This window comes from Danio aesculapii, chromosome 7 (genome assembly GCF_903798145.1).
Source record: "Danio aesculapii chromosome 7, fDanAes4.1, whole genome shotgun sequence".
NCBI lineage: Eukaryota > Metazoa > Chordata > Actinopteri > Cypriniformes > Danionidae > Danio > Danio aesculapii.
In genome coordinates, this window is record NC_079441.1 from 10321512 (window position 1) to 10349461 (window position 27950).

A 27950-nucleotide genomic window follows, 5' to 3' on the forward strand; every position below is an offset into this window, starting at 1 on the left:
GTGGCCATTTTTGCAATATTTCAAAACATATGTTTTATATATGACATATATTATAAATATGTAAAATCCAAATATGAACTTTTAAGTCATATTTGTAATTTGCATATATTTCCATATATCAGATTTCTATATGAAAATGATTTCTGATCATGTGACACTGGAGTAATGATAGTGAAAATACAACTTTGCATAACAGGAATACATTAGATTTTTAAATATTTTCAAACTGAAAAGAGCCAATTTAAATTTTAGTAACATTCTACAGTTTTTACTGTATTTTTGATCAATTAAATGACCCAAAGTACACAATAAACATTACACACTTAATTGTATTACCCTCAATATACAATAAAAAAAAAACAGAATCAATGAATGATTATGTAGATGCTGTGTATTAGCAGATTGGTAAAACTGTATTTATTGTATTTGTATCACATAGACTGTTTGCTATATTGACATGAATAGTACCAAAACCAGCACTTTGCACTTCCTTAAACCAAATGAAGCAACAAAATTGGCAATAAAATGCAACCGATTAAATTGATGAATAAATTCTGTGAGTGGCTTATGTACAACTTTAGATGGTGTATTTAATAAGGCATGCATAAAGAGGCCAGTAGGAAACCATTATATTAGAAATACAGTTAAATCCACTTCAAGTGCTATACGTATGTAGGTCTGCGTTGCGTTTAATCTTAAATATGGATTATAAAGACAAACTAAACCAAAAGGTACGAAAATAAAATCCAAACTTTCTACACTCAATGTACAATATTGCACTTGAAAACACATTATATACAAGACATATTTTACAATGTAGCACATTAGTCGAACACAAAACGTACATCTAAAAGACGGCTGGAGAAATGTGACCAATCAGTCAGCGAGTTTTCTGTCGTACATTCCGCGTCTATATAAAAACACCTTTTTCTAATAAAGTCAACATGAAAGCTAAGTGGACCCTGTTTACTTTAACGTTTTTTTGTGCACGATTTATCAGTGTACGTCACTGCATTTTTTAAAAAGTTTGTTTCTGTAATTAATATCAAAATATAAATATCACTTCTTTTAACCATGATTATTAGACCTTTTTATTGCCTTTTTGAACTTATATGTCACAATTCTTGGAACTGACAGTTTAAATTTCACAAAATTTCTCACAATTCTGACCTTTTTTTCACAATTTTACGAGATATTTAGATATGTAACGGAGGCCCGCTAGCGAAATACTATACAGGTAAACCTCACTACTCTGACCTCAAAAGGTGCTCTAGCGACAGGCGCTGGGGGCCATGGTCTTTAGCCTTCTTGTTGGAGCAACCAATTCCCATACAAAGAATCACCTGTTCGATCCCAGCTCAGCGCGTGTTGTGCACAGTAGGACCGGTGGTTTACATGTAGGGGGTCGTCCGGGATGGGAGTGATGTTTAGGGAGGTGAGTGTAACAGAGGCCAGCTAGCGAAGTGCTATGCAGGTAAACCTCACTCCTCTGACCTCAAAAGATGCTTTAGCAACAGACGCTAGGGGCCATGGTCTTTAACCTCCTTGTTAAAGCAACCAACTCTCATACAAAGAATCACCTGTTCGATCCCAGCTCGGCGCGGGTTGGGTGCAGTAGGACAGGTGGGTTACACGTGGGGGCTCGGCTGGGATGGGAGTAGGTTTAGGGTGGTGAGTGTAATGGAGGCCTGCTAGCGAAGTGCTATGCAAATTCATATACACAGGCTGTTTATTCAATTCAATTCACCATTATTTCAGATAAAAGATCATAGTAAATTGAAATAGTTCACTTTTCAAAGTTTAAGTTTAGCTCAGTTTCTGATTAGTTTTATGCTTTAGCCGATTTGAATGTTATCTCTCGATTGAATGGGCATTATCAGTGGTTATGAGCTGATAGATATGGACCAGTAGGGGCTGTTATCATCCATCCACATGGTTAATCAACTATAGATCACATATGCAGGTGAAAGTTAATGAGAATTATTTATATTATTTATTAAATTTCCTATTAATTGTATTTTATTATCGTCTACCCCAACCATCACTGTAATGTAAACAGATCTGGATCTGGAGTCTTCTCTTATTAGTAAAGCTGATTAACCATGTGAATGGATGATAAGAGCCTTCTGAGCCCACTGGCCCATATCTATTAGTTGATAACCACTTAAAATGCCCATTCAATAGAGTAGTAATATTCAAAGTGTGTGGGCTACTAATGATTGACCTAGAGAGCTAGGGTGCTGATTGAGACACTCCCTATGAGTATGTAACAAAAGAAGCATGACACATTACAATCAAATAATGATTAATTGGATTTACTCATTTTTTTTAAGCTAAGTGATTTAAAACAGGCTGAATGTAAACAAACAAATTAAGCTGAACATTAAAGCCCTGCACAGGCCTCAAATCGAAGCCCTAGCCCAGCCCTGGCCTGAGACGCACAGGCTGTAGCCCGGCCCTTGTCAAACAAAAGTATTGGCCCGAGTCCAACCTGAAGCAAGTTTTTTCTCGCCAAACAGCGTATACTGTTACAGCCATTAAAATAGACCACATTTGTATTTAATAGAAAGTTGATGGTTTTTTTTTCATTTTTTTTTTTTTTATCAGAATGACTTAAAGAAACGTTTGGATTTTTTTTTTCTGTATTTTTTAAATGTAAGATTTAGTTTAAGTGACATCGATATTCAATCGGTTTGAGTTTACTCAATTTAACCCAGTGGTGCCTGCAGCCGTACGGTTGTACGCACTGCAAGTACCAACCATGAAAGGGTGGGAATTAATGCAGCTTTTTATTTATTTATTTATTTATTTATTTATTTAATTATTTGTTTGTTTGTTTATTTGTTTATTTAATTTTTTACATAATTTAAATTGATTATTAAACAGTATACACTACGATATATTGACAAAGCAAGAAAAAATTAGAATAAATGAAGGTGTGCATTTGTGTGTTTTAAAGTGAGTATGTACTTGCATGGTGGGAGATGGGTAAAGAAATCTATTGCCTTTAGTTTTGCTTGTGGTTTTTCCGCACACTAAAACTTACAATTCAGAAAGCTATTGTTTAAAACAAGGTTCAAAATGAATAGACACTCTTTAAAATGGCCAAATTTAATGAGTCAAATATTGATCCCCCGCATGGGGCACGTGAGCCGGGAAAACTCCAGGCCCAGCCCGTGTCTATTTCATCAGACAATTCAGATCCGCCAGCTGCGCAGCCTCCTCGCATGGAACTGCTACCATCCAAGGTGTTTTAAACAATTAAAATTTTATTTAGGCTAGATTATTATTTTATTTGACAATTTATTTGTGTTTTGGCATTGTTTAAGCATATAGCGGACTTGTTTTGAAGCACTTCACCTCAAATATTATTCGTTCTTCTATTTTATCAAGTAGATCAATGACCAACAAAAATATAGATAAAAATTAGGGGCTCTATTTTAACAATGTAGGCACAAAGTCTGAAGAACAGGGCGCAAAAGTATTAAGGGCATATCCGAATCCACTTTTTGCTATCTTAAGGATGCTCTGCGCCCTGGCGCATGGTCTAACAGGGTTGTGCTTATTCTCTTAACGAGTTATGGGTGTGTTTTGATCATAACGTGCATTAAACCAATCAGAGTCTCATCTCTCATTCCCCATGGCGCATTTGCTATTTACATGGCAGACTTTGTAAGTGAAAAATCTGAACGCTAGTGAGAAATCAGTTAAACAGAGCATCTGAAGCGCGAGAATGAAAAAATGAGCCTACTTCAATCGGCCTTTACTTTCACTCTTTCGTGGATAAGGAAACATGTTGTACGCACAGACATCCATTAGCCTACATAATTAATTCTGTTTGTTAAACGCAAAAATTTGTTTCAAAACTGTTTCTAAATTCAGTTCTAATTTCCAGCAAAAGAATAAATGAACAATAATAATGAGTTATATCCAAACACACATGCTATGCCCTATATGGTCCAAAACCTGACAGGAGGACAAATCTAAGCTTAATAATAAAAATAATAATAATGTTTTAATAATATTTATTAATGTTTTTAATAATACTACTACTACAATACTACTAATAATAATAACATTATACAAAAAAAAATTGTCATGAATAAACTAGAAAAAGCCACCCGAGATGAAGAAGGCATGGAGGCAGTGGTTTTTATATTTATGTAGAAAGTAATTTATTTAAAAAAATAATTTAATCCCTTAATTCTTTTTCATGTGTAAAGATATTTGTGCAATGTGTAAGCGAGGCGTAAAACTGACGGGCTCTGCGCTGGACTTTAGACCTGCTTTCAGCTGGTCTATTGAACAGTCTATTTTAGTTCCTCAAAATAGCAGCGTGTCAACAATGCGCCTTAACACACCTCTTTTCTAGACCGAAACACCCATGAGTCCACAAAGTGGCGCAAATGGATATGTTATTTGAACAATGTGCCGGAAAACAGGAAAATTTGTGTTGCGTTGGTCTAAAAATAGCAACACGTCGTGGAAAAATGTCTTGCGCCTTATTGTGCCTTGTGTATGATAGGGCCCTAAAAGACAAACTAAAAATATATATACAAATTTTATTTTTGTTTGAGCCCATACATTACTCAACTGTGCGTGGATGATGTTGCAGTCAGTGGAAAATAAGGATTTAATTAATGCTTCACTAATTGTACCACAATCCTGTCATATATTAGTAAATTTATTAATATGTCATAATTTTAAAGATTATATCTAGAGCATCAGATTTTTCCTTGGTGCTGATGTGCTTTAATTACATTTACATTTCAAAGAAAATATTACAATATCAAAAAAGAAATTAATTATGTCAAAACGAATGCCCTTAAATAAAGTAGCCTTTGACAGCAAGCATCAGTGTTTCTTGACATTGAAATAAGAATAAGGGATGATGAGGCGGGGCAGTGCTGGATTTGTGCATAATTGGAATAAAATCCGGCAGGTCCCCTGGACTTACAAGTTGTGCATTGTGTCTAACCAGTTGGCTCCTCATTTAAAGTTGTCACTATTTGAAAAGATGACCAGAAGTTTTTCACTAGAGTTTTAAGTTCACTATTGCTAATTTTTCTCTTTATGTTTTCTATTGTACGTGGCTGGAAATCTCTATGGACGAGACATCTCGGGCGCTTTCAGACTGCACGCATTAGATCTCATTAAACTTTATTTTTCAATTTTTTTCTAATGCAGCCCCGTTGGGCCCGGGCTCAAATGCAGGGCTCTACTGAACATCACTTAACTTAATTTGTTTGTTTAAATTCAACCCATATACGTTTGCAAGCACTTCCTTTGAAAAATGTAGTAAATTATATTAGTAATATTTAATAATTTACTCATATTTAGTACATTAAATTTGAGTAAATCCAATTAATCGTTTTTTTCAGTATACTTGTGGCGAAATGATCAAATAAAGTACCTACTCAAAAGAATTTACAATGTTGCAGCCACTGAGTCCCATTTCCTTTTCAAATATCCTGTTCCATTCTCAAGTAATCAGATTAGAGACGTAAACGGGCTTCGGCAGTGTTTCATGTTGACTTTAAAGTAGGATTAAAAACATTGGATAACGTCTCGCATAATACTCCAAAATCTGTGTACTACTGATATTGTTAGTATCAGTGCATTTACACACCAAATTTCCTTCACAAAGGCGAATGGTCCAATAACATGTTCCTCTCATATCGACAGAGAAAACAAAAACGCACGTCTCTTAAATTAACTCAAAATAAAATGAGAAGCAAATTTCTCTTTGGACTCTTCCTCCGATTGTGGATTCCGGTGAAGTGTATTAATCCTCCAGAAAAGTCTATACACTCCAGGGTTTTCATGATTTCAGCAATACTTTGTATGATAATCAGTGCTGTCTGTTGCTCTGGTTGCGCTTCGTCTGGTGGGCTCTAGGTGGCGCTGGTGTCCTGTAAACAGGTCTGACAGCAGCGCTGGCGATACAGATCCACAGGGCAGAGCTTTAAACGCTTGACCACAGGACAGTAGTGCGTTCTGTCTTTACACTCGCCTACAGAAAGACACACAACACAACGGATAATCAGATTCGTATATTAACTGCAAATCTAAATATACTGGAACACAGACTAAACTTGACATAATCAATGGAAAGTTGAAGAAAAAAAAAAGAGTTAAAAATAGAGAAAGTTATAATAATAATAATAATAATAATAATAATAATAATAATAATAATAAGCAGGATAGTTAACTTAATTTGATACTTGCATTTTCTTGAGATGGGACTTTTTTCAGTGTGTGGATAAAAGAACTAATTAACAAAAACAAATGTACATAAAAGACAAAAACTAAAAGTAGTGATAGAGCTGATTTGCAAATTTTGTAACTTGTAAATGAGTCTTTCTGTGTTGTTATTATAATAGTAGTAGTATTAATAATACTATAATAAGAATAATAAGAACAATAATAATACTTTATTATTATTATTATTATTATTATTATTATTATTATTATTATTATTGATGATACCAACAACAAACTTGCACATTATAACAAAGCATTGCAAAGCATTGTTATAATAAATCACGAATAATATAATAGTTTGTATATTATTATTATTATTATTACTATTATTATTATTATTAATGATAATAATACCAACACCAACAAATAAAACATTATTATAATAATCACAAAAAGTATTTGTAGAATTATTAAGTATAATTATCTCTAGTATAATAATAAAATTAATAATAATAATAATAATACAACTAATAATAACAATAAATAATAATAATATTAATTACATTAATACTACTACTACTTCCACCACTAATAATAACTATTATTATTATCATCATCAAGAATAATATTATCACTAGTATAATAATAATAACAACAACAACAACAACAACAATAAAAATTATAATGATAACAATTAATATTAATATTAATAATGAAACATTGTTATAATAATTAAAAATAGTATTATTTCTTGTATAATAATAATAATAATAATTACATCAATCACACTACTACTACTACTATATTAATAATTATTATTATTATCATCAAAAATAATAGTATCACTAGCATAATAATAATTAATAATAATAATAAATAATTTTTATATTAATCAAAAATGGTATTACCTCTAGTATAATAACAATAATAATAATAATAATAATAATAATAATAAAGATAATAACAATAACATCAATAACATTACTACTACCACTAATAATAATAAAATTGATAATAATAATAATAATAATAATAATAATTATTATTATTATTATTATTACAATGATAATACAATATTTGTTAATAATAATAATAATAATAACAGTAATAACTACATCAACACTACTATTACTACTACTAATAATAATAAAAATAATAATTATTATTATTATTATTAACAAAAGTCCTATCACTATAATAATAATAATAATAATAGTAATAATAATAATAATAACAACAACTACATCAGCACTACTACTACTAATAATAATAATAATAAAACATTGTTATAATAATCAAAAATAGTATTATCTCTACTATAATAATAATATTATTATTAATAATAATAATATCAATAACACTACTACTACCACTAATAATAATAATAATAATAATAATAATAATAATAATAACTATATCAACACTACTACTACTACTACTACTACCACTAATAATAATAATAATAATAATAATAATAATAATAATAACTATATCAACACTACTACTACTACTACTACCACTAATAATAATAAAATTGATAATAATAATAATAATAATAATAATAATAATAATAATAATTATTATTATTATTACAATGATAATACAATATTTGTTAATAATAATAATAATAATAACAGTAATAACTACATCAACACTACTATTACTACTACTACTAATAATAAAAAAAATAATTATTATTATTATTATTAACAAAAGTCCTATCACTATAATAATAATAATAATAATAGTAATAATAATAATAATAACAACAACTACATCAGCACTACTACTACTAATAATAATAATAATAAAACATTGTTATAATAATCAAAAATAGTATTATCTCTACTATAATAATAATATTATTATTAATAATAATAATATCAATAACACTACTACTACCACTAATAATAATAATAATAATAATAATAATAATAATAATAATAACTATATCAACACTACTACTACTACTACTACTACCACTAATAATAATAATAATAATAATAATAATAATAATAATAACTATATCAACACTACTACTACTACTACTACTACCACTAATAATAATAATAATAATAATAATAACTATATCAACACTACTACTACTACTACTACTACTACTACTACTAATAATAATAATAATAATAATAACTACATCAACACTACTACTACTACTACTACTACTACTACTACTACTACTAATAATAATAATAATAATAATAAAACTTTGTTAGAATAATCAAAAATAGTATTATCTCTAGTATAATAATAATAATAATTACATCAATAACACTACTACTACCATTAATAATAATAATAATAATAATAATAATAATTATTATTATTATTATTATTATTATTTATCATTTATAATAATAATAATTATTATTATTATTACAGTGATTTTTGTTATTAATAATAATAATAGTAATAACTACATCAACACTTCTACTAGTTATTATAATAATTATTATTATTATTATTTCTATTATAAATAATATTGTTTGTGATTATTATTTCAGTGTTTGTTTATTTATTTATTTATTCATTCAGGGCACATATTGTATACTCTACAGAGAAAATCTATTTCAAATAAATAAATAAATAAATAAATAAATACATAAAAATAAAATCATTTTTCCTATGATGTCAACTACAATCTTGGACTGAAGGTTATTGCAATGCATTTTGGAACTTTGTGCTCAAAAGACATTGATATGAATGAGAATGTGAAACTAATGCTAACATTTGGAAATCAAAAATCTTCTCTTTTGCTGCATTGCAAATTCAGGTCCTGTTAACAAATAGCATGAAAATAAACCAAACGTTGCAGGCATGTGTAACATCTGCTTTATTTTCACTTTTGAAATACGTGTCTCAGACATTTATTAAAAAGACAATCTTTAAAGTGTGACAACATTTCCTGTTCACTGTGCCATGAGAAGAAACACTTCCCGCTCAAAGTCTAACTTGACCGCGGCTTCACACTCTAAAAACAATAAAAACTCATTTATAGGTGTTATTTTATTAAATATTTCTGCACCCAGAAACAAGTAAGGTGACACAAAAAATGACATTTCATTAAATCTGACCGCAGAACAGCGAAGAACAAAAAGCAGATGTTTGGATTTCTGAATAAACCGAGCTTTAAATTTTCTTTTTTTAAAACCCAGCAACAAGAGCGAGTTTCCACCCGGGATGCTGTGATAACTTGTAAAAACATGAACAAACAGCAGGTTTTGCAGAGTGACAGAGCAAGCCAATATATTTCCACTCTCAGGTCTGTAATATTTTCCCTAATAAAACATAATAGTGGCGAATGAGGGCAGACATTTTTATAATAATCTTTACTATGTTTTTTTTTGTAATAATAATAATAATAATAATTAATATTATTATTATTAATATTATTATTATTATTATTATTATTATTAATATTAATAATAATAATAATACTATAACAATAATAATTATTATTTGTATTTTTTTTTGTAAATTGGTGTTAATAATAATAATAATAATTACTATTAATTATTACTAGTAATTACTATTATTATTATTAATAATTTTGTCAATTAAATTAAATACATTTTAATTACATTATACAATGTTTTTGGTGTTGATAATAATAATAAAGAAATAAAGAAATAAAGAAAGAAATAAAAATAATAATAACAAAAATAATTACTATTATTATTATTACTATTATTATTTATTTTTTATTGTTTGCAATTAAATTTAATTAAATTGTTCATACCACTGTAGTGACCACCGATAAAGAAGGGAATAAACTAAACCTTTATAATAATCTTCATAATATGTTTTTTGGTGTTGAATTATTATCATTATTATATTATTATTATTATTATTATTATCATCATTATTATTAATTTTTTTTGCAATTTTTCTTGCAAATTGGTGTTAATAATTATTATAATAATTACTATTAATTATTATTAGTAATTACAGTTATTATTACTATTATTAATATTTTTTGCAATTTAATTCAATTAATTTTTATTACAATATACAATGTTTTTTGGCGTGTATTATAGTAATAATATTAATTATAATGGGCAGAACGGTGGCGCAGTGGGTAGCACGTTCACCTCACAGCAAGAAGGTCACTGCCTGAGCCTCGGCTGGGTCAGTTGGATTTCTGTGTGGAGTTTGCATGTTCTCCCCATGTTGGCATGGGTTTCCTCTAGGTGCTCCAGTTTCCCCCACAGTCCAAAAACATGTGGTATAGGTGAATTGGGTAAGCTAAATTGTCCGTAGTGTATGTGTGTGAATGAGTATGGATGTTTCCCAGAGATGGGTTGCAGCTGGAAGGGCAACCGCTGCTAAGGGCAGACTAAGCCTTAAGAAAATTAATGAATAATAATAATAATAATTCAGATTTATTTATTTTTGCAATTAAATTTAATTAAATTGTTCATTCCGCTGTAGTGACCACTGATAAAAAGGGAATAAACTGAATGAAAGTGAGGAGAGTGAAAATAAAATAAAATAAAAATAAAATATAATATAATAAAACACTTGAGGCAGACATCTTTATAATAATCTTTATACAATGTTTTTTTTTGTTGATAATAATAATAATAAGAAGAATAATAATAATGAATAATCATAAAAATTTAATAAAAATAATAATAATGTAATAATAATAATAATAATAATAATAATAATAATAATAATAATAATGCAATGATAATAATAATAATAATAATAATAATAATAATGCAATGATAATAATAATAATAATAATGTAAAATAATAATAAAAAAATAATGTAATAATAATAATAGTAATAATGTAATAATAATAATGTAATAATAACAATAATAATGTAATAATTCTAATAATTCTAATTATTATTATTATTTTAGTTTTTGCAATTCAATTTAATTTAATTTAATTCAACGTGGTTCATTCCGTTGTTGCGACCCCTGATAAAAAAAGGGAATAAGCCAAATGAACGCATGGAGGACAAAAATAAAATTAAACAGAAAATAAAATAAAATAACTTACAATAAAACATTCAGTGATGCTCAACAGTAATGGCAGCTATGTGAAACACATATTTCTTGTTAGTTTTGTGTTGTTTTTGATGATGATCATTATTAATAATGTATATAATAATAAAGAAAACCATGCACACAAAAAATAAAAGTTCATTTATAGGTGATTGTTTTACAATTATTATTATTATTCAATATTTGCGCACTAGGAAACAACTTTGGTGACCCGAAAATAGCATTCAGGATTCCTGAAATGACCAAGCTTGAAAAAAACCTTGCAAAAACCTGTGATAACTCATGAAAAAAGGGCAAAACTAGGTTTTGCAGAGTGATGGAACAAGCCAATATACGGTATTTTGATAGTCTGCGATATTTTCCATAATAAAACACAACAGTGTTGAACAAGTGCAAACATCATAGCTGAGTCAAACAGAGAGAAACCTACTGCCACAGGAAGTGATGTTGCAGTGTTGCCAGGTAACCGGCCGCCGTTGCCAGGCGCAGTGCTGGTCTGGTAGAGTTTTCTTGTTCTGGCGATGGACACACTCCACTCTGCGGGATTGGAAGCCGCTGCCGCAGGCCACAGTGCACGTCCTCCAGGGAAAGACCTTCCAGTGCACATCACACATCTCTGAGGAGCAGTTCCTCACCGCTGACGGCCTGGACAGCAGCAGATACCACATGTTAAAATAATGCTGTGTTGAAGAAGAAGAAGGGGAAGAAATGTTCAACAGTACAAGTCTGGCACCTTTCTTTCGGGTCGCATGTTTTGGATGTGGAGTTGCTGAAGAGTCTGCATGAGACTGTTCTGGTCTGTGTGGCCATCGCTGGACCCAGACACCGACCTGCACACTGATGGACATCACAGGACAGGATTAACAACATAGCAGGACAGTATATAATTGAAGTGAATAATTAGCCCCCCTGCATATTTTTCCCCCAATTTCTGTTTAATGGAGAGAAGATTTTTGTCAACACATTTCTAAACATAATAGTTTTAATAATTCATTTCTAATAACTGATTTATTTTATCTTTGTCATGATGACAGTAAATAATAGTTGACAAGATATTTTTCAAGATATTAGTATTCAGCTTTAAGTGACATTTAAAGGCTTAACTAGGTTAATTAGGCAAGTTAATCCTCCTTTTCACTGCACATGACAAACGACAGACCGGAAGTCATTCATTTCCAATGGAGAGTAGTCCAGGAACTGCATGTAGTTTCGATCATCTGATCCAATTTGAGCTGCGGATACGTTGAAATATTTGAACTCCTGCGACTAGACCAGGCATGGGCAAACTTGATCCTCGAGGGCCGGTGTCCCTGTAGAGTTTTGCTCCAACACAAATCAAACACACCTGAACACCCTAATTAGTGTCTTTAAGATCACTAGAAAGCTACAAGCAGGTGTGTTTAATTAGGGTTGAAGCAAAACTATGCAGGGACACCAACCCTCCAGGATCGAGTTTGCCCATCCCTGGACTAGACCGTATGTGCCCGGCCGATCAGATTATTTTTTGAATCAGAAAAAAGTCTATATTAAAAAACATTTTTATTCATAAATGAGTAATTAAAAAAAGAATTATGTTGTCTCCACATTTATTCCAATATTTTAGCGGTCTTTTAGTTTCATTCATTCATTTATTCATTCATTCAACCATGGTGAACGCACAGAGAATAAAGGCTCTTGCTTTTGCACTCCTTTATTTCGGACACTCTCCCATGGCACACGACAACACTGAAAATTCTGTGTGATTGCCACAAGGGGGCGTATTCCGACAGTCATGTCCAAAATGTTGTGTGCAGTAGAAAAGCGGCTTCAGAGTCGGTCAGACTAGTTGGTTTGGTGATCTGACTGGTTATTCAGCAACGAATCGGAGCACAAATGTGATGTAGTAAAGTAACGTAGCAAGTAAACAATTCAAGTCAAGAAGGAACAGTATATTTTATAGCGATATTTTCTCTACATTTTTCAAATATTTGCAAATGATATGGATTATTAGACTACCAGACATTTTTTCAGAAGTGAATCCCTGTGGTGAGTGACGATTACTGTGATAATGGTGCTAGATGCAGCTTTGCTCATGCTTTGCATGCACACATCGGAGGTTCCGGTCACCCACTGTGAATGAGAAAACCAACACAGGCTCATTCTGAAAACGTAGTCCCACGGAGGTACGTATGGTTGCATTTCATTTTTTTTTTAACGAACGCTACGGGGTTGTATGACGCCGTTCCTTTTTGCGCTTACTAGCTGACCGTTTACCCCGTGTGGAGGGCTTTCCCGCCGCAACCAGTTGTCCAGTTAGCTCGTCGTGTACGTTGGTGGACTTGAGAAGCAGAGAGGAGATGACCACGACGACGACGGTGGGGTTCGAGTCCGGGGAAGAGCGGTTCCAGAAATCAGGTTAGACAAAAACAGAATCCAAAAAATAAAATGAACGAGTGAATAACAGGGTGAGAATGTGGTAAAATCCGAAAAAGTGGTAAAAATAAGATGAGGGCTTTTCTTTTTCTGGACGGCTTTTGTAAATCGTTGGTTGGGTTTTAGGGAAGTAAGTGGGTGGGCGGGTCAATCGATAAAATTGGTTGGGTTTAGGGAAAGAGAAGGATGGGTCTGTCAATTGGTCGGCTTGCCAGTCAGTCATCCAGTCTTTCAGCCAGTCAGACAGATGCTCGGTCGACAGCGGCCTCTGGTGGGTTTACGCGAAAACAGCGCGGGCGCAAACGGCACTTGCGAGAGAAATTTGAGATACAAAAAAAGCGAACGCAGCGGCCTCTTGTGGATTCGCGAAAAAACAAAAACTACGTAGGGCGTATTTCGCAGTCTCCAGAAACATCCACAGGACTACGTTTTCAGAATGAGCCTGGGTTGGAGAAAACAGATACTGCCCTCCGTGGTCACGAAAAAACAAGTCCTCCACACAGGCTCAGAATGCACACTTCTGAACGCACACTTTAGTACACCGCTGTCCATTTGGTGTGTTCACGGGCAGCTTTTGGCGTCCAGCACCAAGTGGACCCCAAACAACTAGAGTCGACGAGACCACCAGAATTTTCATTCACTAAAACAATAAACTTTCTGATCTGAGAGGAAGATCAGGAAACCAGCTGTTCTATTGAAATCACCCTGAGCCCCCCCTTCGTGACCTTTACTTTACCTTCTCCACCAGAGCAGATCACTCACGTTTCCACACAGACTGTCCAAGTTTTTAATTTAGTGTATCTTGTAGTTTTATATTAATGTTTGGTATCATTTTAAATGTCTCTGTGTGGTTGGTAAAGTGCCTCTGAGCTTTTGCATCAGAGACTTATATGCTGCAACGTACTTTATACATTTATAACTCTTGGATTTATCTTTGAGTAACTGATGTTGTACATTTCTAAATTGGCTTTTTATTCTTTGATTCTGTAATTGGCATGATACACTTTCATCTTGGAAAATAAAGTGTTAAGATTTGATTCATTCTGAATTCTCCTGAAATCTTTTATATCCAGTAGATTGAGTGGAGTCTGCGCTTCCATTATGTTTGTGACATGATTATATTGGATTTTTCAGACGCGTTTGACTGTACGGAGCAGTGTGGCACAACAGCATGAAGATCTTGCTGATATCAGAGATTAGTTGTATGTAAATTACTAAATTAACTATTCTTTTAGGATGAGTGAGCAGGAGGCAACCAGATTATTTTGGCTCGTTTCCACTGAGTGGTACAGTTTGGTACGGTATGGGTCACCTTTATCAGGCCTGCATTTCAACTACCAAGGGTACCCTTTTGGTGGGTGTGGTGTACGACAGAGAGTTTCAGTCGACCAGTGGTGTAGTCCTAAAAAAATAGGTGGTGTACTATTACCCACCCAATCCAAATTTTAAAAGTTGGTAAAGAAACGACGAAAGTCAATGTATCTTTGATTCATTTGATTTATACACACACACACACACACACACACACACACACACACACACACACACACACACACACACTGCACAGCTGTGGTTTGCTGACTAACTAAAAAACGAGTTCAGAAGCGGGGTTCTGCCGCCGTTTTTATATCAAATTTAAAGGGGACTGAGGCGATCATTTAGTTGTGTACAGGTAATCGCAAAAGTGTTAGGGGGACTGAATGGAAATATACGAGGGATAAAGCGACGCCCATGCTGTTTTATCATTTTACTTGAACGTTTCAGCGAGACATTATTCAGCTGATTTTTTGTGATCTTCGAAAAACTCAATACACAAAAATTAGGGAAGTCTAATCACCAAAACCAGGGAGTATACCGAGAGTATGATCCTCAGAAGTCGTGATACCCAAACAGCTTGTGGAAAAAAGTAGGCATACTGAGTATACGTGCGTATAGCAAGGACTACACCACTGCAGTCGACGTCATTCTTGCACAAATAAATGTCACAGTAAAGCTGTACAGATCGTTCACAAATCATATGAGAAGCACTTCTCACAAACAGATGCTTTAAACATATAAATACTTGTTTAGAAATGTTTATTACTAACTTTTCTATGAATATGATTTGATTATAACTGCAGATCAATTACGGTGCGAAATAGCCTACTCTAACATCTGTGATTATACAAAATAAATATATAAATACAACATATATGAGCACATACAGACCCTTACAGTCTCCGATATGTTACTAATTACAGAAAAACTACGCACAGCAGACATTTAGTCCTTATTTAGGTTCATAAACAACATAAAATATAGCCCACAGTCAGTGCAAGCCTCTCATCTGTGTCTGTAATCTTCACCAGCTCATGTAAGCTCTGTTAGAGAGTAATTTTGTCATTCCGAGTTCATAATAGTCCAAAAAGTGATGATAAACATGGCAGTTTGTTCATGATTCAGGTTGCTGAAACAATTTGCTCCTGTGTTTTGTCAGGCTTCTCCTTTGTTCGCGCTTCACTCTCGCGTTTGTCCTTTTCTTTCTGAATGGATCAGATGACTGAGACTTTTCAATAAACACACACACGTTATTAACATCAGCTCAAGAAGTTTGTTATATCAAATATAGACGAGATCACAAGCTCCCTGGAGAAAGCGAAAACCGCTTGCACTTTTATACGGCCTCCTAAAAACAACAACAGAACATGGCAGATTTTGTTCTTCTTGGCTTTGTGGATGTTCATCAAGACAACGACAAGGTTAGTTTGAGCTTGGGTCATCCATGGCTCGCTATTATATGCATATAGTATTTCCATGTAATGTCTCGGGCTGTGTATTTAAAAAACATGGCGGTTCCTTCGTTTTCATTCTAGCTAGCTCCACGAGATCGTGACGTATCTCTGTAACCAAATTAGCATTCAGCTGTGTGTGTAGCTCTACCTTTTGGTACCCTTTCTCATTTTTGGTACCCTTTTGAAAGGGGGCCGAAAAAGTGGTACGGCTCGGTTCAGTACGCTTTTTGACCATGGAAACGGCCATAAAAGCGTACCGAACCGAACCGTACCACTCAGTGGAAACGGGCCATTTGAGTGTTAGTTAACCCTACATCCTCTGACTAACTCCAGAGTGTCGAGATAATGTCAGTGAGAAGAAACGCAATCCTGAAGAGTGGAACTTTAAGCAGCGTTTGGTCCCTAATGAACGTATAACTGAAAAGTAGGGGATCAGATATAAATCAAAACTTTAAATTGAGTCATAAATGATAAATGTGATCCGTTCTTACAATTGGAAATACAGTCTACATTTGATGGTCGCTCAAAATTGGAGTCAGATTAAATTTGGAGCTGAAAAACAAATAAATAAATTCCAATAAATAACAGAATTCTTGTCAGAAGCACTAGATAAAGCTTACATGCATTTAACCTTCAACCATGCTGTTGCTTTTGTCATTGGGCTATTAGGTGGACTTCTACAGTGTGTATCAGCCTTTAAAGATACACTCGATAAAAAATTACCCGTGCCACATTTTGAATGTGTGGGGATGTTTGCTCATCCACAAATGACAAAGATCAGCTCTAATCAGGGTAGGAATCGGTCTCTTAAGATGTAAGTGTCACAATGTTAACCCATGTGTAGTCAAAAGTACTACCCTTTTTATATTTTCGTGGCTGTTTTTGCCCCATTGGCTTCCATTTTAATTTTTTTCGATTGCAAAGACATGACAGCATATAATCATGCAATCTTGATTGTTGCTGGTTTTTACTGTTAGGATGAGATAAAATGTGTGATTTATACTTTTGAAATCAATCCATTTGCTGAAACACAGAGAAAACTGTGGCCAAATTAAGAATCAAAATCAAACCAGAGTGGATGAAAACATCTCCAACAGCACACAAGGGTTAAGGAGAATTTGTGACCAAACCTTCATCAGCAGAAAGAATCAAAAGGCCAGACTAACCTTTGCTGAGGAGCATGTTGTGCCAGCAGCCATTCACTTGAATTACAGAGTATGAATCTCCAAGCAGCACGGTTTCAGCTAAAAATAACTTGAGTGTACTACTGAAGAAATATAGTGACCTACAGTACAACACTTCTTGTAGGAAAACTATCAGTGTTGATAATCTCAACGAGTTACTTTAACCAACATCATGTACTGATATATCACACTACCTGACAAAAGTCTTGTCGTCAATCCCAGTTGTAAGAGCAACAAATAATAACTTGACTTCTAGTTGGTCATTGAAGTGGCAGAAGGTAGATTTTTCTGATGAATCATCTGTTGAACTGCATCCCAATCATCACAAATACTGCAGAAGACCTACTGGAACCCACATGGAGCCAAGATTCTTATAGAAATCAGTCAAGTTTGGTGAAGGAAAAATCATGGTTTGGGTTTACATTCAGTATGTGGGCGGGCGAGAGATCTGCAGAGTGGATGGCAACATTAACAGCCTGAGGTATCAAGACTATCAAGCTATTGTTGTTCCTAAAACTGGGATAGGTGACAAGACTTTTGTCAAGTAGTGTGGTTATGACCACTATTTTAGATGACTGTTCCACATTAAAGAGGTCAGAATAAATATATAAAAGCATCAGTGAATGTACCTTCCCCCATGGGCCAGAGATCCACTCAACACAGGCCTGAGAGCTGCACTCCTGCCTGTCTTCGGGTCGAGGAGATCCTTCACACTCACTGCTAGGCAAAACCTTCACACTTCCAGAAGCTTCCACCTGCTGACAGGAGACCCGCCTCTCTCTGAAGCCCTGCCCACAGGAACTGGAGCACCTCGACCACACCGTTGACACCCAGCTGACAAATACGGAGAGGAGAAATCATTCAGTTGGGAGTTTTCAGTATTGCATGATGTATCCAGATTTCCTTCTAAAATATATATATATATATATATATATATATATATATATATATATATATATATATATATATATAGTAATAATAATATTTTAAAAGAGCATTACAGTGAAAGTATTCTAAACTGCAATGCACTCAGCTTGACCTTCCAGTGTAATCTGATGAGCCTGAAGTCATGATTTAACACATACATAAGTGAAAAAATAGATATACTTATTAACATGGCTTGACATTAACTTTATTGATCACCAGCCACTGTGGCTAGCAGATTTGCAACATTACTAGCCACTTGCCATTTTCACTAGCCACAATTTTGTTGTTGGGACAATATATTTTATTTGCATAAATTTGACTTTGACATGCTACAATGACTTGATTTAGACTTTGTGTTATGTCCACATGCCTCCTCACTCATTTCACTTTTTTTGTGTATGAGCTTAATCTGCATGAGCAAAAGGGTTGTGGTTTCATAGTGTCACATTGCAGTAATTTTTATTTCACATGACTTTTTAGGGCTTAACACTAAGGATTTACCAAATTTATCTCTGACCACACCAAAAATAAATAAATTATTATTTTTTTTAGCCACAAATTTTAAATAATATGTCAAAACAAGCAAAATATAGCTGTATAAATGCAATTTTTATTCAATAAAACCTTTAAAAAAAACAATTGACATTTAAAAAAGAATTATTGCCATCTAAAACTATGCACAGTAATCTGTCCAGGCTAAAGGTCACGATCACCAGTTAACTACACATACATGTGGAGTTAATCTCCTATTAAAGCAGTGTTATTGTAAAAAATTATAATTAAACCATAGTAACAAAAATAACTGAGCAAAAGAAAGTACGTGAAAAACATACCATGTGTGATAATGTAAGGATCATTACGCGCACATGGATAAATTAGGCCCATAATCTGTTCAAAGAATGGTTAAAGCGAAAGCGTTGCTGCTTACAAAAAGAGCTGCTCTTGAGAGCAGCAGGATTGTGGGTGCTTCTCGATTCTAAGATCACATTTGCACGCATATTGGGCCATCTCTACTGTCGAACCATGCTTTTAATGAAATTACATTTTAAAATTGATCTTCAACTTTATATAACATTGGTCTGCTAGTTAGTCACATCATACTACCTCCCTATATACTATGACACTGTCTCTTTATCATAATTATCATGTTTACAAGCCTTTTTGTACTCTATACACCTGCACAACTCTGATTTGCACTCATTACCATATGCTCTTAAGTGTAATTGTATTGTTTACAAATTTTTATTTTTTAGGTATAATTTTAGATTACATTTTACATATAATTTTAGATTACATTTTATATATAATTTTAGATTACATTTTATGTATATTTTTAGATAACATTTTATGTATAATTTTAGATTACATTTTACGCATGTTAGATTACATTTTATGCATTTTTTAGATTACATTTTATGTACAATTTTAAATTACATTTAATGTATATTTTTAGATTACATTTTATGTATAATGTTAGATTACATTTTACGTATAATGTTAGATTACATTTTATGTATAATTTTAGATTACATTTTACGTATAATTTTAGATTACATTTTATGTATAATTTTAGATTACATTTTACGTATAATTTTAGATTACATTTTACGCATAATTTTAGATTACATTTTATGTATAATTTTAGATTACATTTAATGTATAATTTTAGATTACATTTTACATGTAATTTTAGAGTACATTTAATGTATAATTTTAGATTACATTTAATGTATAATTTTAGATTACATTTTACATATAATTTTAGATTACATTTAATGTATAATTTTAGATTACATTTTACATATAATTTTAGATTACATTTTACGTGTAATTTTAGATTACATTTTATGTATAATTTTAGATTACATTTTATGTATAATTTTAGATTACATTTTACGTATAATTTTAGATTACATTTTACATATAATTTTAGATTACATTTTACGTATAATGTTAGATTACATTTTACGTATAATATTAGATTACATTTTACATATAATTTTAGATTACATTTTATGTATAATTTTAGATTACATTTAATGTATAATTTTAGATTACATTTTACGTATAATTTTAGATTACATTTAATGTTTAATTTTAGATTACATTTTACGTATAATGTTAGATTACATTTAATGTATAATTTTAGATTACATTTTACGTATAATTTTAGATTACATTTTACGTATAATTTTAGATTACATTTTACGTATAATGTTAGATTACATTTTACGGATAATGTTAGATTACATTTTACGTATAATATTAGATTACATCTTACGTATAATTTTAGATTACATTTAATGTATAATTTTAGATTACATTTAATGTATAATGTTAGATTACATTTTACGTATAATTTTAGATTACATTTTACGTATAATTTTAGATTACATTTTACGTATAATTTTAGATTACATTTTACGTATAATTTTAGATTACATTTTACATATAATTTTAGATTACATTTTATGTATAATTTTAAATATTTTTAAATTTTAAATATTTAATTTTAAATGTATAATTTGCCATTCCTTTTCACAACACTTAAAAGACACCAAGTGATGAAGTGTTTCAGTCCAATTCTTTTAATTTTCTAATTTTGTCCCATTCTTCCTGTAAACAAGTCTTAAGGTGGGCAACAGTACAAGGTCTTCCTTGTCGCATTTTGTGCTTCAAAATGCGCAACACATTCTCTATTGGAGACAGGTCGGGACTGCAGGCAGACCAGTCAAGTACCTGTATCCTCTTCAGTAAAGTTGGTGTTTCATTCAGAAAGATGGGGAAAAGGGTTTGGGGGGAGTTATTACAACTAAACAGACTCCTCCTCCTGCTCACCATTTCTGTTTGTTGTCAACACTGACAGTTGGAGGGGCATGGTGAAGTATGTTAGCCACGCCCAATACCTCTAACAGACGTAATTTGAGAATTTAACTGAAAACAAACAGGAAGTGCATTTTCAGATTTCAATGAAAGACTGCAAGAGCAACCTATTTTTGTTTTTCTTAATGACATGAATAGATGAATTGTTCACCACACAACTAGCAATGGGAGCTAACAAACTCAATATGGCTAGTTTTGATTTCATGTGTACTTTAAACACATGCTAACTAACCCCAAAACATCAAGCCAACACTGGACATCCGCCATTCCAAACTGACAAGGAAATACATCCCCACACGTTTTCCACAGTGTTTCTAACTGGCGATATGAGCTGCTGGACATATTTGCTTCTTGAAAAAGCACAGCTTGTGCCCGAGTCACTAGGGAGCTGGGAGCCTCTGCGGGGCATTCGGGGTTGTGTTAGAGCGAAAGAAGCAGTAACAAAGACACGCTTTGTGAGAGGATCTCCCGCTGATGGCTCTGAACTGACGCTAAGCGCTTTTACAGAGCCATATGATTCATGTGCGAGCCCAGACGCATGGCAATAATCAGATGATGTTTTTGGCATGGACGTATAGAAGTCAGAGAGCGTTCGTGTGCACTATCTGTCCTGTTTTTTTTTTTCCCCCGTGAAACCCTGAAACCCTCAATCAATCAGCTCACGATATGAAACGTGGACTATGCTAATGAGTCAGGCACGGAATATTTTCCCTGCAAGCAAAAAAAAGGCTTCATTTTATATGAAGGAGAAAGAGTGTATTTTCCCTTCGCAGGTTTAATAGTGTGTGTTTAACAAGACACAACTTTCTTTATGTTTAATTCAACGCGTTACTTCTCATTTCTTTTACATTCACTCACAAAAATGCTGTTTGCTGTTTGTTCAACCTACTTATTTAAAGGTCACATGGACTTAAAATCAAGTTTTTTAGATGCTAGTATCATTATTGTTGGTTTTTTAGGATATCTGTAAGCTAGTATGCTCCAAAGCAGTGACAAAATCAGCGTTTAGAAGATATGAAACTGATATAAACATGTACAGCTTGAGTTTGTCACTTCCGCCACATTAGACTCTGGGGCGGGTTTAGAGGGCCAGACCAATACAGTTAAACTCTAATGTTTAAAAACGAATCAGTTTTACACAAAATGTATTTTATATATCACAATATCAACTTCATGTAAATGCCACAGGGTTGTTTGTTTGATTGCTTCACCTTGATTTTTTTCATTCATTCATTCATTCATTCATTCATTCATTCATTCATTCATTTTTTTTTTCTTCACTTCTGCCTTTAGTGAATTTTTTTCATTCATTCATTCATTCATTCATTCATTTTTTTTTTCTTCACTTCCGCCATTAGTGAACTTTTTTTTCCCTCTCCGCTGTCGCCACTGGCTTGCATGGTTCAGGATCATTCATTAAATCGTTCATTTAATCATTTGTTTATTTATTCATTCATTCATTCATTCATTCATTCATTCAAGCATTCATTTAGCCATTCATTCATTCATTCATCCATTAAGTAATTTATTCATTTAATCATTCATTCACTCATTCATTCATTTAATCATTCATTCTTTCATTCATTCAATAATTTATTCATTTAATGATTCATTCATACAATTATTTATTCATTCATTTATTCATTTAACTATTCATTTTTTCATTCATTCATTCATTCATTCATTTATTCATATAATCATTGATTCATTTATTCATTCATTTAATCATTCATTCATTCATTTATACAATTATTAATTAATTAATTAATTCATTCATTTATACATTCATTCATTCAATCATTCATTTATTCATTTAATCATTCATTCATTCGTTCATTCATTTAACCGTTCATTCATTCATTCATTTATACATTCATTCATTAAATCATTCGTTTATTTATTTATTCATTTATTCATTCATTTATTCATTCAATCATTCATTCATTCAGCCATTCATTCATTCAATCATTAAGTAATTTATTCATTTAATCATTCATTCATTTAATCATTTATTCATTCATTCATTCAATGATTCATTCATACAATTATTTATTTATTCATTTATTCATTCCTTTATTCATTCATTCATATAATCATTCATTCATTTAATCATTCATTTAATCATTCATTCATTCATACAATTATTAATTCATTCATTTATTCATTCATCCATTCATGCATTCATTCATTTAATCATCTCTTCATTCCCTTATTTATTCATTAATCCATTCATTCATTTAATCATTCATTGATTCCTTTATTTATTTATTTATTTATTCATTGATCTAATCATTTATTCATTCAATAACTTATTCAAAATTTTCGAGAGAATTCTAGCCTGTGTTGGGCTGCACAAGTGCACTGAAGTCAGGTCAATATGAGGTGGGTATGTGATGTAATGATCATCACTGAGAGAGGATCTGTGTCTGCATTTGTTAAATCGTTAATTTAAGGTAATTAGTCTACCTTTATTACTGTGTAATTCCATACAAAGTGTGAAGCTGCCTTGTTGGTTCCTGTCACATGACTGGTGGTTCGCTCACGGCTCTGAAATGTTTGGATTTTTTCAACTTGTTGTGCCTGGAAAGCTGGAGCCTGAGATACCGCATGTACATCCCTTACTATTTGCACGCTGAACAGGCGCATCTCCATTTAAAATAACGAAACTGAGCACACAAAAGACGCTATATGTTAAAGTATCCTTTTGTTGACTTGCAACATCAGACTGCGCATTGCAAGGCCATGTTAGCGGTTGAATTTAAATTAAATAAATACTTCATGTGGGCCAATCAACGAAGTCCAGCGGGACGTAAAACGGTCAGGCCTAAATGGATCAATGGTTTTATTCACGTCACCTCAAACTTCATTTTCTCATCACATCATAACCAATCAAATGCTCTCTAGTATCTGACATGCCCTGCCCCCTTCAAGACACTTCTCATTTGCCACAGTCATATCACCCAGCAGCCAAGACCGGTTACTCACTGAGGCTAAGCAGGGCTGAGCCTGGTCAGTACCTGGATGGGAGACCACATGAGAAAAACTAGGTTGCTGTTGGAAAGTGGTGTTAGTGAGGCCAGCAGGGAGCGCTCAACCTGTGGTCTGTGTGAGTCCTAATGCCCCGGTAAAAGTGAGGGGGACACTACCCTGTCAGTGGGTGCCGTTTTTCGGATGAGACGTTAAACCAAGGTCCTGACTCTCTGTGGTCACTAAAAATCCCATGGCACTTCTCGTAAAGAGTAGGGGTGTAACCCCAGTGTCCTGGCCAAAAGTCCCTCAATTGGCCCTTACCCATTATGGCCTCCTAATCATCCCCATCCACCGAATTGGCTCTATCACTGTGTCTTCACTCCACCAATAGCTGGTGTGTGGTGAGCGCACTGGCGCCGTTGTCCTGTGGCTGTCGTCGCATCATCCAAGTGGATGCTGCACACTGGTGGTGGTGTGAAGAGACTCCCCTGATGATTGTGAAGCGCTTTGGGTGTATGGCCATACACAATTAATGCGTTATATAAATACAAATTACATTTTTATTTGATGCACTTGAGCGCAGAGCTGCGCTAAAACAAAATGATATTGGCTTTTTTTTATAAAGGGGAGGAGCTACACTATGTCCGACCCTCCCTTTGTGTTTAGGTTGAGATTATGTCAAACATCGAATAAAAATGGGGGGAACTCAATCATTTTATGATCAATACACTTAAAATAGTAAAAACTAATAAGTTAACTTAAAGGGCATCTAGGTTAGCCTTTTTTCAGATTTAATATAAGTGTTTCACGTCTCCAGGATGTGTCTGTAAAGTTTCAGCTCAAAACACCCATCAGATTTTTCTTTATACCTTTTACAAGATTCTATTTTATACATTTTTGCACTAGGGGGCGGTTTTGTCGTACTGCTTCTTTAAGGCTAGTCCTCCCCGCCTACCGTTTCTACGTGCCTTTCTGCGTGCCTTAATCTCCTCCCTTGTCTGCGTCAGACAACAGACAGGCTTAAAGGAAGCAGATCTCACGTAGCGTTTGTGAGAAATACTACAGTAAGAACTTTACCAATGAGTATTTGATGTGCAGTTGCATCAATGAGTCACACACAATGTCGTTACAAAGATACACAGATACACAGGGCAGACACACACACAGAGAGAGAGACAGACAGAGATATGTGACAAGATACAGGTTAATCTCCACTGTTGTATGGATATCTGTTATGTTAATGTACAAAATAAACCTGATTTAACGTCCACAAACCGAGATTGAAGCATCTTCCTTCATAATTGTTCTGAGACGCAGCTGTGCTGATGAAGTAAAGCTGAAGTAAATCGCTGTGATTCATTACACACATGCTCTATTTTAAAACATTATAAACATGTGAAACTCACTCTTGATCATGTTTGATGATGATTGATGATCCTAGCAAACTGAACAGGCCTTTTATTCCCGGTTGCTTTGCGCTTGCCTGGTCTTGTTGATATGATTATACACGTGACTACCGGGACATGTTAATACGCGCAGCTGTCAATCAATTCGGTAGGCAGGGGGACCGCACTCCTACATCAAGTTGCGGTCGGTCTGAAAACCGCTCCAATTGGTCCACCGTTTTTATGTTGTTAAGTTTAAAAAAAAGGACTGGGTGTGTTTATTTCACCCCAATATGACGGTCTATACACTATACATAGGTCTGTCCAAACAGCTTGAAAAGTAGATTTTTCACCATAGGTGCCCTTTAATTCCTTCATGGAATCAATTGTGAGGAACCCAGCATTTTTACAGTGTTATTTGTGAAATATAGTAACAATTTCTGATAGTTTCTAAAGCTTTTTTTTACCACGTCCGACAAACACTAACATACAAATAGAAAAACACTAACAAATTGAGAAAACATCTTCGTCAGTTTGACAACATATTCATGCAATTTTAGAAACGCGCTGCAAATGGTGCAGATCACAATGGAAACATGTTGGGGAACCCCAGAAAGTGACGAACCTGGGTACCTGTTTTGAGTCAGCCGGAAACTTAAAATAACGTTTAATTTTATGTTAATTGTTAATGATTGTTAATTAATAGGGCTACAAATATACAAACAACAAGGATCCGCACAACCAGGATGATAAAATAAATCAAAAACTCCAACAATATTGCTGACTCTAAACAGGAAGTAATAATAATAATAATTAATTTGATTAATAAACGGCACCTTTTTGGACACCCTAGGTCACCTTACATTCAATCATTCAATCTTACATTCAAACATTTAATCATTTTCCTTCGGCTTAGTCCCTTATTTATCAGGGGTTGCCACAGCAGAATGAACCGCCAACTAATCCAGCATATGTTTTACTCAGCGGATGCCTTTTCAGCCACAACCCAGTACTGGGAAACATCCACACACTCTCACATTCACACACACTCATACACTACAGACAATTTAGTTCACCCAATTCACCTGAAGCATGTCTTTGGACTGTGAGGGAAAGAGTAGCACCCGGAGAAAACCCACGCCAACACAGGGAGAACATGCAAACTCTACACTGAAATGCCAACTGACCCAGCCGGTAATTCAAATACGTGAAAGATGAGAACGTTATAAGTACAAACACATCTTAAATTTAAAATAGCTGATTAAAAAAATAGTCATAAGAAAGCCTCCTTAAAAAGATGGGTCTCCGTATCACCGTTCCTTAAATCTAAGGGAAGCGAGTTCCATAAGCGGGGTGCCGCAGAACTAAAAGATCTTGCTCCCTTTTTGTTTAATGGTGTCTGGGGTGGCACTAGAGAAGTAGTGCTGGAAGATCTAAGAGTGCCAGAAAGTGTATAAATATGCAGAAATTCAGTGAGATGATTGTGAATTAATACATTTTTACTATTAGGAGCTGGTTATATTCACAGATTGTTGCCACACAACTTTAATGTAATGTAATGTGTATTTACACTCACCGGCCACTTTATTAGGTCCAACTGCTCGTTAACGCTCGTTAATTTCTAATCAGCCAATCTCGTGGCAGCAACTCAATGCATTTGGGCCTGTAGACATGGTCAAGACGATCTGCTACAGTTCAAACCGAGCATCAGAATGGGGAAGAAAGCGGATTTAAGTGACTTTGAACGCAGCATGGTTGTTGGTGCCAGACGGCTGGTCTGAGTATTTCAGAAACTGCTGATCTACTGGGATTTTCACGCACAACCATCTCGAGGGTTTACAGGGAATAATCCGAAAAAGAGAAAATATCAAGTGAGGGGCAGCCTTGTTGATGCCAGAGGAGAATGGCCAGACTGGTTTCAGCTGATAGAAACTCAAAATTAACTCAAATAACCACTAGTTACAACCAAGGTCTGCAGAAAAGCATCCCTGAACGCACAACACCTTGAGGCGGATGAGCTACAGCAGCAGAAGACCACACCGGGTGCCACTCCTATCAGTTAAGAACAGGAAACTGAGGATACAATTCGCACAGGTTCACCAAAATTGGACAATAGAAGATTAGAAAAACGTTGCCTGGTCTGATGAGTCTCGAGTTCTGCTGCAATGTTCAGATGGT

At 33.5% G+C, this 27950-nt stretch overlaps 1 protein-coding gene across 1 annotated transcript in view; it reads right to left on the minus strand.

Annotated features, from left to right (window-relative positions):
- Nucleotides 1–394: 394 nt before the first annotated feature.
- adamtsl3 (ADAMTS-like 3) overlaps nucleotides 395–27950 on the minus strand; it is a 328086-nt gene continuing 300530 nt past the window's right edge. The window contains exons 28-31 of the mRNA XM_056461028.1: nucleotides 18237–18441; nucleotides 11974–12077; nucleotides 11671–11885; nucleotides 395–6013 (exon numbers count right to left, since the gene is read on the minus strand). Coding sequence (XP_056317003.1) covers nucleotides 5895–6013; nucleotides 11671–11885; nucleotides 11974–12077; nucleotides 18237–18441 — 643 coding nt within the window. The 3' untranslated portion in view covers nucleotides 395–5894. The remainder of the gene's footprint in view (nucleotides 6014–11670; nucleotides 11886–11973; nucleotides 12078–18236; nucleotides 18442–27950) is intronic.